The sequence below is a fragment of the Ammospiza caudacuta genome, chromosome 6, assembly GCF_027887145.1.
Source record: "Ammospiza caudacuta isolate bAmmCau1 chromosome 6, bAmmCau1.pri, whole genome shotgun sequence".
Lineage (NCBI taxonomy): Eukaryota > Metazoa > Chordata > Aves > Passeriformes > Passerellidae > Ammospiza > Ammospiza caudacuta.
The window spans coordinates 56,597,208-56,611,428 of record NC_080598.1 but is presented as its reverse complement, the minus strand read 5'-3'; the positions used below and the strand labels follow the sequence as shown (position 1 = coordinate 56,611,428).

The 14,221-nt window shown below is 41.7% G+C and overlaps 1 protein-coding gene across 1 annotated transcript in view; it reads right to left on the bottom strand.

Moving 5' to 3' along the window:
• Window positions 1–270: 270 nt before the first annotated feature.
• KIF26A (kinesin family member 26A) overlaps window positions 271–14,221 on the bottom strand; it is a 94,693-nt gene continuing 80,742 nt past the window's right edge. Inside the window, exons 7-14 of the mRNA XM_058806600.1 lie at window positions 13,661–13,923; window positions 13,229–13,412; window positions 12,775–12,934; window positions 10,908–11,070; window positions 6,967–10,351; window positions 3,377–3,567; window positions 2,353–2,503; window positions 271–1,758 (exon numbers count right to left, since the gene is read on the bottom strand). Of these exons, the coding sequence (XP_058662583.1) occupies window positions 1,583–1,758; window positions 2,353–2,503; window positions 3,377–3,567; window positions 6,967–10,351; window positions 10,908–11,070; window positions 12,775–12,934; window positions 13,229–13,412; window positions 13,661–13,923 (4,673 nt within the window). The 3' untranslated portion in view covers window positions 271–1,582. The remainder of the gene's footprint in view (window positions 1,759–2,352; window positions 2,504–3,376; window positions 3,568–6,966; window positions 10,352–10,907; window positions 11,071–12,774; window positions 12,935–13,228; window positions 13,413–13,660; window positions 13,924–14,221) is intronic.

The window sequence follows — 14,221 nt, the reverse complement described above, 5'->3', positions numbered from 1 at the left end:
TTCTCATCAGGGAAAACAAGTGTGTGAGCTGCAGGTCTTTGTTCTGTAAACTATCAAGTGCTAAGAGAATATAAGTATTATCACTGCTATTTATTTCACCCTTTGGTGTTTTGTCTCTCCTTCCTGATTGGTTTATGATGACGAATGTCAGAGCTCTGTTCCCAGTTACACACCTCCTGGGCAAAGAGACAATGCAATGTGACATTTAACACAGTGTACCAGAGACCATCCTCCCTCTGCTGAATACTAAAATCACATACACAAAAAAAGCACTTGTAACAATAGATGTATCTTTTATTCACAGATAAAAACTGAAGCAAGCTGTTATAATACATATTTATACAAAGGACTTGAAAAAACCATAAAAAGGAAGATGATTAGAAAATATGATTCATTATGAAATGTGGTATTACATACACTATTAAACCTTTTCAAAAGTATTTGTTTGGCAACAATTTATCAATAGTTTCCACACTTAAGTGGCCTCCTTCAAAAAAGCACAAATCTCATGCAGCATGTATAAACTTGATCCTGAGGGTTTGCCTTCCTTAGAAAAACTGTAAAAAGATATACTATTTGTCTTAAAAGTTCAAAATGCAAATGCTATATTTATAGTCAAAACTATATAAAAATATGGACCTAACTTAACATTTACAAAAACTTTTTGCTCCTTTTTTTTTTGCTTGTTTTATGGTTTTGGTAATAAACATAATTCTCAATTCCTGCAGTCAGAGAGGAAAAAAGAAAACCAAAACAAACCACAGTGCCCTTTGTAGACTTTCTCACATTAAGTTTACGACTCCAAAAAAGACCAGGTCTGTGAAAAGTGAGGTTAGTAACCAAGGAAATAGGTAAGCAGTTAATATATATCTATATATGTATATATAAAATGGAAAACAAACATTTATTTTGATCTGGAAAAGTAATAATACAAAACCTGAAGGTAAAACAATCATTTCAAAATGCCATAATACTCCTTCTCAATAGATAAATGTTCATAAAAATATCTTGAACCCTAACCAAGAAAACAATTATAATACAATTTTAATTCTGCTACATAAAACAGCTTTTCTATGAAACAAGAAGGCAAGTTCAGGTATGAAAACATAATTTACTTATTGCTTTTGCTACAATGTCATTTGTTTTTACATATAGTCATAAATACACTATACAGTATAAAATATTTCATAGGAATACATTTTGTGGTCTGCTTAGGTTTGCTGGCTTTAATTCTAGCACCAAATACAAAAATGAAAATCAAATGAACTTTAAAGGCACTTCCATTTCATGTTTGTTTGTTTGTTTGTTAGTTAAAATCAGGGTTTGTACTAAATTTCTTCACTTCCTTCTGGTAGAAGCAATACTTGTTCCTACTTTTACCTTTGTACAGCTCAGGTCACGTTGAGGCACCAAATGATTTATGAACATTCCCCACTCCTCAGCTGTTTCTTTCTCTTACAACATTCATTGTTGCTTTTTAGTCTTCACCTTTCCTCCTTCACTTCCCAGCTACTTTATCCTTTTACTTCTTCATGTCAGTCGTCCCAGCCTCACTTCCTTCAGTCCCTTGAGAAACCTCTCCTCAGACCTCCACCTCCCGCACGGCATCCTGCGCATCGCTTATCCCGATGTCGAAACACGTCACTATCATGATGTGTGACTTGCACAGGTTAACACACTGCTCCAGCTCCTCTGTCACTTGTTCCAGTGCCTCCAGGTACTCCTGCGACTCCTTATCAAGATCAGGATCCACTTCAACTGTCAGACAAAAAAAGGACTGAGTAAGAGCAACAGCTTATCATAAAACGTTATTCTATCACAAAGCAGCCAACGTGATAGAGTAAAATTTAGTTTCTCTTGAACTAAGAGAAGTAAGAGAAACAGCTTATCATAAAACATGATTCCATCACCAAGCAGCCAACATGGTAAAATTTAGTTTCTCTTGAACTAAGACTTTTTTCCCCCACTTTGTTCAGCAGATATAAAACTCTACCTTGAGGCTTCAGTTATGCACAACACTCAGTCTGGGAACAAATCTCATGCCTCAATTTCCCAGCTATAACATGGATATATGGAGAGATTTTTTTCCTTCTTTGGAAAGAATAATAACAAAAGAATAATAAAAATAACATTTAATATTAATGGCACCATTTAAATGTTCTCTTCTGGTTTGTTTAGATGGGTTTTTTTGTTCAAATAGCATATTACAGAAACACAGATTGAGTCACAGAGTATTTTAGGACTCAATTCAGCAAAATATCTTAGCAAATGATTAAGTTCTTCAGTGGGACTGCTGACATGCTGAAAATCTGTTAGAGATTGATCATACTCCTGTTTTTGCAAAATACTTACAGTCTTCTTTCCACTTATTTGGATCCATCATCAACCTGCACTTTGTCTCTTCCAACTCTTCCTTCAAAAATTCGTGCTTTGCCTTTATTTCTCTGATTCTCTGCTGGCGCCTCTCCAGTATCTTCAGCTTGGTATGGAAGTACATCAGACCCTTTCAAGACACAGAAAGACCATTCCATGAATTTTCCTGTTGTGAGCCAGCCCATAACAGCCTGACAAAAATTGCTCCCAGCTCACTACTCATAAGATTGAGCAGGTGGGTTGTTTTATTTGGTTGTGAGGTTGGTGGTGTTTTTATGTGTTTTTGGGGGGTCTTTTGATTTGAAGTTTACATTAATGGATTCTAATCTAGAGAACTGCAAGCTATATCACTTGAGCACTTGTTGCACTTCTCTGAATTAGCAAACATCTCTGAATACATTCTGAAGTTACTACTGTTTGTAGATAATTCTTTTTCCAGTAGTGAAAATGATAAACACAGCCTAATGATAATGTGAGAGTTATATTTAATACTAAAACATGAATTCTTATTTTCTAAAAAGCATTCCTACCTTCTCAACATCCTGGAAAGGCTTTACAAAAGAAAGGGGAAAAAGGCATCAGTAGAACATAGAATTCTGGTCTCTAAAATAGAATTAGCTGAAGTGTTTTCCAATTACAAGTAAGTCAAACTCAGTATATCCTTGATTTAATAGAATCCTATCATTTACATAAAGAGTTAATGACCCTATGGTTGAGGGAGGCTGTAAGGTTCCATCAGCCAGACTAGGGATTATGAAGTCTTCTCATAATGTATTCATTGTAACTTCCATTTACACCATCAGTCATGTTAGACACAATTAATTTTAGACAGTAATCATTTTCATTTTCTGTGTTAAGGGTACCCCAACATATGAATTCTAAAATTAATAATTATAGTACTTTAATTGCACTCAATTTCCTGAACACCATTCTGGCATTCAAGCAAGGAGTTTGTCTGTATATTGTAATTTAAGTTGTCTACAGTTGTAAAATATGTGCTGACCTCAGTTTCCTCTTGTCTGTGTCGCTGTAATCGTTCCACATCATCAATCTCATAAACTTTAATTTCAAATGGCTCTTTCAAAGTGCCTGGCAAAGGTGGTAGATCAACCCATTGGCCAGTGACACTGGGTTTTCTTCCTAAGGAGGCAGCATCGGGCAATGGTGCAGGAATCAGTCTGCGACGCTGGAGACCTAAAACACAAAACCAAACATTCCTCAGGCTCCAGGAGACTAACACGCTGCAGAACACACTGCAGGGGATTAAAGAAAGATCTAGGTTCTCAGTGTACTTAGGAAGAAATGCTTTTCTTGATCTTTTCCTTTTAGTAAAATACCCTCAGGCTGCTAATTGAGTTACTGCCTTGACAAAGTAGGCTTCACTTGCTTCCCAGATGGGAGCAACAGCAGTTCCTCTCCCAAAGCAGATGTCTGAACATCAGTTCTTTATTCTCTCCTTGCAGAAATATTTCTGCTGGATTGATTTTTCTTTGGTGGACTACAATGGTGTTCATTACCTTGCAAAGGCAGTGAGATAGTGAATAATCTAAAACTAATACTGATAATGACTTACTTATCTGGAAATCTTCTGCTCTCCCACTTAAAGCCAAGCAAGGCTACCTAAGATCCCTGTCACTGCCCTACATCTTTGCAAAGCTCAAACAGTTCCCTCCAGAACTAACTACTATTTTAGGGTGCTAAATAACATCAGTTTTCAGTGATTTTGTGGGACTGAGAGGCATCCAGAAGGCATCAACCAAGCTGCAACTTGAGCCTCTAATGTTGAGACATCTCACACCTTTGCACCAGCACCCAGAAGCTCAGTGCATAACAAAACTCACCAATTCTGGGAGCCTTCAATAGAATGCTCCCAGATTTTCCAAGAAAATCCTACTGCTCCATTATCCTTCTGCTAGAATTCAAGTTTCATGAAGCAGAGACTGACATATCCTTCAGAAATGCTGATGCTTTTGATAGCAAGAGTTGGCACTCAAGTGCCCAGCATTTTTTGTGATTATTCTCTTACTATTCTCTAAAACTCTGACCTCTACAGTACATGACTCAAGCATGAGTACATGCATAGAGCTGCTCAGGCAACATTAACAATCTTGCAGCCCAATCCTTAACAGGAGAGCTGAAGGCCACCAGAAACAAGCTGAAATGACACAAGGCAGCAGTAAATTTAAGCTGGCTTTAGGTGACTGGTGACAATAAATTTAGTAGTTAATTGCCTCCTCTTATTAAAAATAACTCAGAGGTGAAGATTTTCATAAGGGAACACATCAAACAGACAAGGCGGCTCCGCTCAAAGGACAATGCTGCCAAAATAACTTCTGGGCTAAGACCTCTACAGGAGATGTAAGCACAAATCAAGGCTGTCAGATAAGCCCTGTCATAAACTCCAACACGAAATCAAATGAAGACAAAATCCCAGCAGGCACCCCCAAAGCAAAACACCTCCACTGATATCCCAAAAGTTACCTGCTTTACATATCCTTAAGAAAAACATCTCTCATTCTTAATTGTATCCTTGCTGATTTCGAAGTAACAAGAACAAAATGGGAATGTTTTCAAAAGGGGAAGCCTTGATTCCACTTCTACAAAACCATTCTCACAACCCAAATCCATTCAGCCTGAAAAGCCACTGCAGTCCTGTTGGACAAAGCCATACACTGTAATCATGACCCTGTAACTGCTGACAGGACATCCCTCTGAGGAGGACACCAAACAGATGTGGTCAAACATGCAATACGCAGGCAAACTTCATCTCCTTCCACTCTACAAGCCAGGGTCAACACCATTTCTCCATTACAGGATAAGGAAACAGGTTTACAGTGACATACATGGCAGTAGGATGTGTCCTTAAATCCAGAGACTCCAATATCTATAACAGTGTTATATAAGTCACTCCAAGAATTTCTAATAATGTGCAAAGATTACAATTTTTTTAGAACAATAATAGGTCTGAACCAAACATTTCTCGTAAGAAATATTTGATGCTCTTCCTGGCAAGCCGCATTTCATGCATAAAACACATTATTTTCTCAAAGGCTACAGCACTCCAAAAAAGTAATACATAATTTACTGATATAGAGCAATTACAACTGGAAAAAGAAATAGTTTGTCATTTTTAAAGACTTTATAAGTATTTCCTGGGGCAAAAACAAATAGAAATCCATCAGTGGGTAATGCCTTCTCAATATGTGTGCAACTTACATAGCTGTTAATATTGATTTGTGGGAAAGGTTTAAGAGGCAGATATGCTACGGAAAGAGAAGAGCAGCAAATGTTACACTAAGTTTCCAAAATAATTTATCACTTGCTGAAGCAACTCAGTTTCCTTCACCAGAAAGCCCCACGAGATCAACTTCATTCATTTGGTTTTACTGCCAGACCTGAGCATCGTGGGTATCTACAGGGATTGCAGTAATTGCCATGGTCCAACCAGAAGTTCAGACCCAGCACATTGCTGATATTAGTTCCTACTGTATTTCCAGCAGTCAGTATGCCCAGGCTGCTGAAGGAGGCTGCTGGTCCTGATCTACATGGCACTGGTTGCCATTGGTTCATTACAATACCACAGGATCTCAACCTAGATCTGAGAAATGAATGCTGTAACACCAACCACATGAGCCAGATTTTGAAGCTGACTACAAATACACTTGGGCTGCACTTACATGAGCACCAGCAGTGAGAGCAATAAGAAAAGGCACCAGAGAGAAGGAAAGGGGACTTGGCCCCCATACGCCCACCTTTACATGGTGTGGTCATACACAGTGAGCCAGAGTTGCCTCTTTCAAGCAACTTTCCCAGTCAGTTTCCTACTGTGTATAGTATCCACACACACAGCCTAAAATTTCTTAATATAAATACTATTAGAGTGCAATACAATAGTGTTGTGATTAGCTAGTAGCATTCACCTAAGAGTCACTGCATCTCACACAAACACCCTACTGCTCTATGCCTTACCTTTGGGTAATCTAATGCATATTTAGCAATCCTCATTAATTCACAAACAGTTTTCTCCCCTCCCAGCCTATTCCTTTGTTTCTAAATTAGCCTGTCTCTCTGGCATTCCCTCACAGACACCTAGGAGCAGAGCTCCTCCTCTCCTCACTGCCCTTCCTCTCACCAGTTTTCCAGGATCACTCACTCGATCCTCACAAAAACTCATCAGCACTCAGCCAGCACCTCACTTTTCCCAGCCCAGCCATAACACCCTCCTATTTGGGCCACCCTGGCCCTGGCCCTGCTGAGGGAGGAAGGAATGTCCCCCACCTGCCGGCAGCCACCTGCTGCCTCCTCCCTCGCAGGGAGGCTGCCGGCACCCCGGGGCACCCACACCTCTCCTGCCCTCTGCACCACAGCACCTGTGTCACACCTGCAGCTTTGAAGTAAAATAAATGACAAGTAGCTGCTGTCACAGCAATACACATGCACACACAAGTGCATGCAGCCAGTCCACCTCCCTGCTCTGAGCTCCCTCCAAGCCTCCTCTCCTCTCTGTCAGAGATGCCACAAAACGCCTCCATCCTCGGGATGCAGTGCCGCACCAGTGAACACCTGGCACCAGCGAACACCTCCATGTCTCACCTGTTGACCGTTTCTTGGGGGATTTAAGGCTCCTCATGCGGCCTGGGGAGGACATCCCACTCTCGCTCATGGAGTCGTGTGCCGAGGAGGCGCTGCCGGTGGCCTCGCTGTCTCGGATCATGCTCTCGTAGCCGCTGCTGCCCCCGCTGTGGTAGAAGAGAGCCGTCCTGCCCATGGCTGGCGGCAGCTCCCCGCTCAGCACGCTGCTGTTGTCGCTGCCGTGCCCGCTGCTGTAGCGCTGCGGCCGCCGCGGCGCCGTGATCTTGCTGTAGGGGGACGGCAGCACCGGCATCTGCGACTTCTCGTCGCTGAGGTTGATGCCGCTGTCATTGCCGCTGTCAGAGTCGGTGGAGCCTCGGAAGTGTCCCGCCTTGGCAGAGCCGCCCGACACCAGCTCGTTCACGCGGCTGTTGGCGGCCCTCATGGCCTGCTTGGTGCCCATGATGGTGCCGCGGCCGGGCTTGCCGCTGACGGACTGGACGGAACGGGGGGCTGCCTTCCCACCAGGGGCCAGGCCAGAGCCCTTCCCTGCAGGCTGTGCCAGGGACTTCACAGAGGAGCTGAGAGCCTTTGACCCACTGGCAGAGAGGCCCCGGGTTTTATTCCCATTGGCTTGCACCTTCTGGTTAGCTGTGGGTTTGGCCTGGTTGTTTTTACCGGGTGCAGGGGTGGGGAAGGGCAGAGGTAAACCCATACTGGAAGCAACAGGAGGGACCCCCAGCCTGGGGACAGAGCGCCCTGCACGGCTGCTGCCAGTGCTCCCGCTGTCCCTCACCACGCTTGCTTTGGATCCAACTGAAGTCAGGCTGTCACACCTCTCCAGAGACATGTGGCTCCCGTATCGGTGCACAGTTTCACTCTTTGACGCCTTCACCTTTAAGCTGGATGTCATCTTGGGCAAAGAGTGGTCACCCTTCAAGTTCATTTTGCAGCTGGCACTTTCACTAAAGTAAGAGCCAGCTTTCAACCGCAAATCTGCTTCGTCTTCAGCCTTTGGCGTGGCAGCTCTGGCAAAGTCCAGGCCAGAAGCTTTCCCCCCACCGTTACCCAGACCAACAGGTTTCTGCTCCAGGCTCGATTTACGCACAGGAGGTGTTGGAGGTGTTGGCCCACCTGGTCTGGGCAACATGGTTGATTTCTGTGGTGTGTTTTTCTTTCCTAGGGATGATTTCAAGCTGCCAGTGGCCAGGGGAGCATCGGAATTCCCTCGAGTCACACACTCTGGCAAAGTACTGTTAGCGTGTGACACTGGCGTCACTCCCAGCGTGGTGGCTCCTCTCTTCAGCTGTGGCATCTTCATCGCAATTTCTGACTTCTTGGCAGCTCCGCTGGAGGATTTGCAGGCCATTTCACAACCATCCACAACCCTCTGCGAGCAGGCAAGCATAGTCTGTGACTTTGTTGGCCTGGACACTGTGCCAAAACCCTGGGCAGCTTTTTCTGGCTGCTTCTCAGTACCAAACGTGTGAGGTTTTGGAGACAGCAGCGACTCTGCAGGTTTTGCTTCCAAGTGATAATCGGTGCGTAACAGCCAAGGATCTTCAAATATACCATGTGGATTCTGCAGCTCTTTATAGCTGAGGACAGTATTATTGTGGATTGGAGAAGAGGTAGTTTTTGTTTTCCTAGGAAGACTAGAATGTATTGTTTCTATCACAGGCGCATCACGAGAATTACTAAATTTGATTTTTACTGGCTGATCAGTGACACAAAAAGCACTTTTTATCTGAGATGCTTTGGTAGTTTCAGAGGTTTGAGGGCTTTTACTGATGCCTGAGGAAAGCTTGCTGGAACTCAAGCTCTCACTCTCCAGCTCAGAGAAGCAAAATCCACTGTCATTCAGAGCACTTTTCAGGGGGACACATAAATGGGAGGAGTCCAAATTGAAGGGTTCCTCGGACTTATTACAATTGTAAGATGACTGTGCGACAAAACTGTCACTAGACTGGGCTCCATCACTTTCAATTGTACAAATGCTGACTTCACTAAGCCACGAACTGATGGAGGAACGTCTGCTGCTGGTAAAGGGATCCTTAGCAAAGGGCACAACAATATCAATATTTACACCAGTAGAAGTCTCCTGTGAGGTATAAGCATCAAACTCATCATTTATGCTGCTGATAATACTGACCGGCCTTGAACCCGATGCAAGGGCCTGAAGGGAGCAGTCACTGTTAAAGCTAATGATACTGGAAGGTCTCCCATTATCCATAATTCCACTGATAGAGAGCTCTTCCACCACTGTGAAAACAAGCTCATCCTCTCCATTCAGCTCAACAGGCTGCTGCAAAGTCACTGTGGTGGTCAGTATATCCCGATCAAAGCATTTCCCTCTGAATGCTGACCTGAAGCTGTGTACCTCTATCGCACCTGACTGACTCTGGGTGTTGCTACCAACAAGGAATGTGCTTCCTAAAGGGTTTTGCTCAGGTTTGTTTCCCATCTGTTTGCTCATTCCCACAGGAGGAGTCCGAACTGCATTACTATTGTCTGGCTCCAAATTCTCAGCTTTGGAGCTTGGGGAGTGTTCTCTCTGCTGTGGAGGGGGAGGCGCTGGGCTTGGCAAGGGTCTCTTCACATACAAGGACTTTTCCTTAGTGACACATTCAGCTGTGCCCTTATTCTGCTCTGAATTCCTCAAAGGACTACACCTTGACGTCTGCAGGGAATCCATGATTGTCTCTCTCTCCCCCTCTAGGATAGAGTCTATTATTTTGTTGTCAGCTCTGCTCTGCTGCTTGGAAAGCTCTGCTTTCAAGTGAGGTGTGCTATTTTCTTGACAGTTGCCATTGCCACCCCTTGGTGCAACAGCCTGGAAAGGAAGGTTATATCCTTTTTTGGGAGATGCAGTTTCTTGTGGAATCAGTTTCTTAAATCCTCCAGAAGGAGAGGATACTTTCTCCTTTATCAACTTAGACTGTGCATTTTCTGTACTTCCAGGAACAGGACTACAATTGGACCCAACAGAGATTTCTCCACAAGCAAATTTCATGGGTTCCTCACTTCCATCAATGCACTCTAACCTTTCCTGCAGTTCAGCAAAAGTGTTGCATTTGAAATGGTCCTTGTCAGAACTCCTACTAATAGCAGAATTGTCTTTATTTCTCTTCTTATTTAGGGACGGGATAATGGGAACAAACTCTGGTGGACCTTCATTATCTGTCAATTCCCTGTCGGACAAAGCTGCACCATTGGGACCAACATAGATGACAGTATCACAAGACTGTTCACTGCTGGAGGAATAGTCAGGATCACTGGATATGTTCAGGACAGGAAGGTCAGGGTCAAGGGCAACAGTTCGTGGGTGGAATGGTCGCAAATGGGGCGGTCTCCGGACATGTCCCTCTTCACACGAACTCTCTCCTCCAGACGAGCTGGATGCATACTGCAAATGACAAGTAACAGTAAATTTATTAGTAGCAATTCATAAATAAGTATATACATGTACAGAAATTGATTAAAAGGTCAGGTTGCAATATAATCTGTGCTTTGTGTATAGTATCATAACTACATCTAGTGGGAAAATATTAGAGGGGAGGGTAAATTGAAATAATGTGCTACATAGATTTTACTGTATTATTAATAATATAACAATCATACCTTTTCAGATAATTTCCATTAAATATTATGCATTATCTTTCTCCTCAATAGTTTTCTGTTCCTACTCTATTGATTTTTAATTAATACTGATAGAAGCTTTTGAGATAGTTCCATATGTAAGCAAAGAAATAATACGTGTTTGAAACAAAAAGAAGGGAATTTCAGGATTAAGGATAGGGGGCAGGATGATGGCTCAGTGCCAAGTCATTTGTCAGTTCCTCTCCTGAGATTTTATGCATTTTGTATTACTTCCTACCATCGAGAAATCCCATGTTCCCCTACTGAGAGGTTAGGAAAATTCATTTTCAAATGAATTAATTTCTGCTTGTTTGTGAACCAACCTTGGATTTCTTCTTTCTCATGCGGTGGATTCGCGATGCGAGCTGAACAGTTGTGAGAGTCTCTGCATAATTGGCTGGGGAGTCAGAAATGTGTGCAATCATAGTAGTCCTGCAGTTGATATTCCCAAGTGATTCCCTCAACAACATTGTCAACTTGTTGTCCCTGTGCAAAAAAAATAAAAACACTAGATTATTTAAAGAAACCACCACCTTTTTTTTTGCAGAATTCTACACCACAAGCTGTGCTTTCACCCTCATGCACTCATGATTCATGTAGATAAGAAATATGCTCCTGTTATTGACCACACTTAAAATGTGTCTAAGTGTACACATACCAAGGTACCAATATTTTAATTTATCTGCCTGTGTATTTACAGTATGGTAAGTCATTCTGTTGCTTAGAAAATTGTAAACCAATTGACTGATAATTAGTTTTCTCAGGTTTAAGTCATACTGCTCATGACTGCTGTATTTTCAGCTGAACAGACTTAGTACCTGGATAGTTACACTTTGTGAGTTCTATGCAAACATTTTAACAATAAGAAATATAAGAAGTCAACAGAAATTGTAAGAAATCTCTAACTGGACGTAACAATGTTAGATATCAGAAATACAAGTGTCACCCCAACTAACCTACTTTCCTTTCTGCCACCTGTGGTCTGCTCTGACATAGCAAAAGGGAAGCAGAACTTATCTCTGAAGGCCTTCCTGGTGATGTAAAGCCTCCACTGTGGACAGTAAAGCTGACAAGACAAGTGACATTTCGTCCTCCACTGGTCTCCAAGACATCTTTCCCCACAGCTGCTTGGAGTAGGAAGCTCCCTGCTCCCTGAGCAGTTCCAACCTGAGGGAACTCCTGTCATGTCTGGTCACTAAACCACAGTAGGTGACCAAGGTGAGGATCTGCCCTTCCCTATTCTAACCCATCCATCCTCTACTCCATACACAAGCCTGGCAGGTAGCCTGAGGAAAATATCTCTCTGTCTAATGCAGAGAAAAGAAGAAAAACCACCTGTTTGAGATGCATCACTAGATAAATATGTGAAATGACATGATTGATAATGCATTATAACTTTGTGCTTTTGTTAAGACAAGCAGCAATTAAATTTAAGGACTGAAGGCCAAGTTCTGGTAAGGGTGCTTACAATGTGGCTGTTGTCTTTAAGCTGGGGCTCCCCACAGGTGTGTTAGACACAAAATTGTTGTCACAGACACTCCACAAAGGAACACACCTAAACATTCACTTCTGCTAAACTAATGTGCAACATGGTAGTCTTTTTTTTTTTAATTTAAAAGATGTATCATCCAAAAAGACACACAGAAATAACAACCTTTGATGACCATACTTGATCAATACTCAATTATTTTCCAAAATTTCAGTACAATTTTTACAATTCCAAAAAGAGGATAAAATCCTATGAAATTTGGTTTCAATGATTCACTAAGACCAGCTGGCTGAGATCAGCCAGAAATTCCAAATCCAGGAAACAAAGAGAGAGAAGGAAAGAAAACATCTTAGCCATTTTCCCCTCACTTTTTTCAATAATCAAACCCTCCTCAACACTCCACCCAAATTCAGTAGACCAATATATCATTTTTGACCATCTAACTAAGAATTTCATGTTACCTGAACATTTGAAAACCTGTGTGTATGTTGGTATGGACAAGCAGACAAAAGATACGTGCATCTGTAGGAGTGGCTTTAAAAGAAGGTAGACCCCTCTCTGCCTTCAACTTCATGTTAGGTGAACAGTAAATTGTTCAATTTCAACTTCATATTAGGTGAACAGTAAATTGTTGATGCAATCCATTTCTCAGGTAACACCAGCCACAAATTTAAGATAATGCAGGGTTAGAATCCACTTACTTATATGGCACATGCTTAGCACCATTAATTAAGGCCAAAATGACGTTGCCCAGGGCAGAGAGAGACAGACACAGAGAGCCTCCTCCATCTCGGCTCTTGCTCAGCACTTTTTCACAGCTCCCCAGATCAATGAGATGCAAACGACTGCGTCCTCCAGACACTAAAACAAAAAGGGGAAAAACAGTTGTACATCACGTTCTTGCATGGACTCAAGCCAAACCTGGTATTCAAAATGCATTCAAATGAGGAGAATAATGAATACAGCATGGGATAATGGCTAAATTAATATTTAATTGTAAGGAAACCAGATATTAGTCACAGCTACAAAAGTTAAAGGTGATTCAACTGGCTTGAGAGTTCATTTTTTTCTTTTTAACTTAACTGCAAATTATTATTAAAACTAATGCAAGACCACATCATTTAAAAATAAACAATAAGGTAAGAACATTCATACTTCCTCCTTTGCCACTCTTCTCCATGCGATACTGGTATATGTGAAGAGTAAAGAGCATGTGTGAATTCCTCCTATCTTCCTCCTCACATTCAGGCTTGCTGGTGCTCCTGGCAGCAATTGCAGCATCAAGGAAAAAGGCAGCTTTCTCTGCTGTTGGGGCCCTTAGCTCGCTTTGGTTTTGAAGCTTGAATATAAACAAGAAAATGACTAATTAGCACAGGGGCATTTTTTATTATTTTTTGCTGAACATGCTAAATCTCCAGGGCATTAAGAGAAACAAATATGTACACCATGGGAGATGAGCTTATAAATTAAAAGCAATAAATTTTTTTTACTGGCTTAAAAGTTGTCATAATTGTTGTCAGATAAAAGGAAATAAAAAGTAGAAGAAAGTCAGGCTCAGAAAAATCTATGTTGTGCTATTCATTATACCTGGGTTCCACATATTGGATCTTCTCTCAGATAAACCCCAGGAGACTGGCCATCCTGAAGGCTGCCAGTGGCTACTTCAGCTAACAAATCCTTAAGGTTTTCATCTTTGCCACTGATCTCTACAGCAGATACTCTAATAGAGAAACGAGTTCCAGTTTTTTCTTTACGTTCATTGATCAATTTGAAGAGCCAAGAAATTGCACAGGGGATGATACCAAGGCTTTGTGTGGAGTTATCTTTCCCAATCATGGTAAAAGATTTTCCTAGAATGAAAAGACAAACATAAACACAATTAACCTTTCTTGTACAAGGCAGTATGTCTTCATATTGCTACCTGATATCATCATGGTACATTACACATAATGCCATGTGCTGCACAGATAAGGGAAAGAACAGATGAAAAAATTCAAAGTATTTAATTAATAATCCATTACTATTTATTCAATTAGGCTTGCAAGTTTTGCAAGCCAGACCCACAGCAAATTAATGTTAAAAACATCTCTGATCTTTTGATTTTCATCACAATGCACCTACATAAACTTGCTCTTGAATAAGCTAATC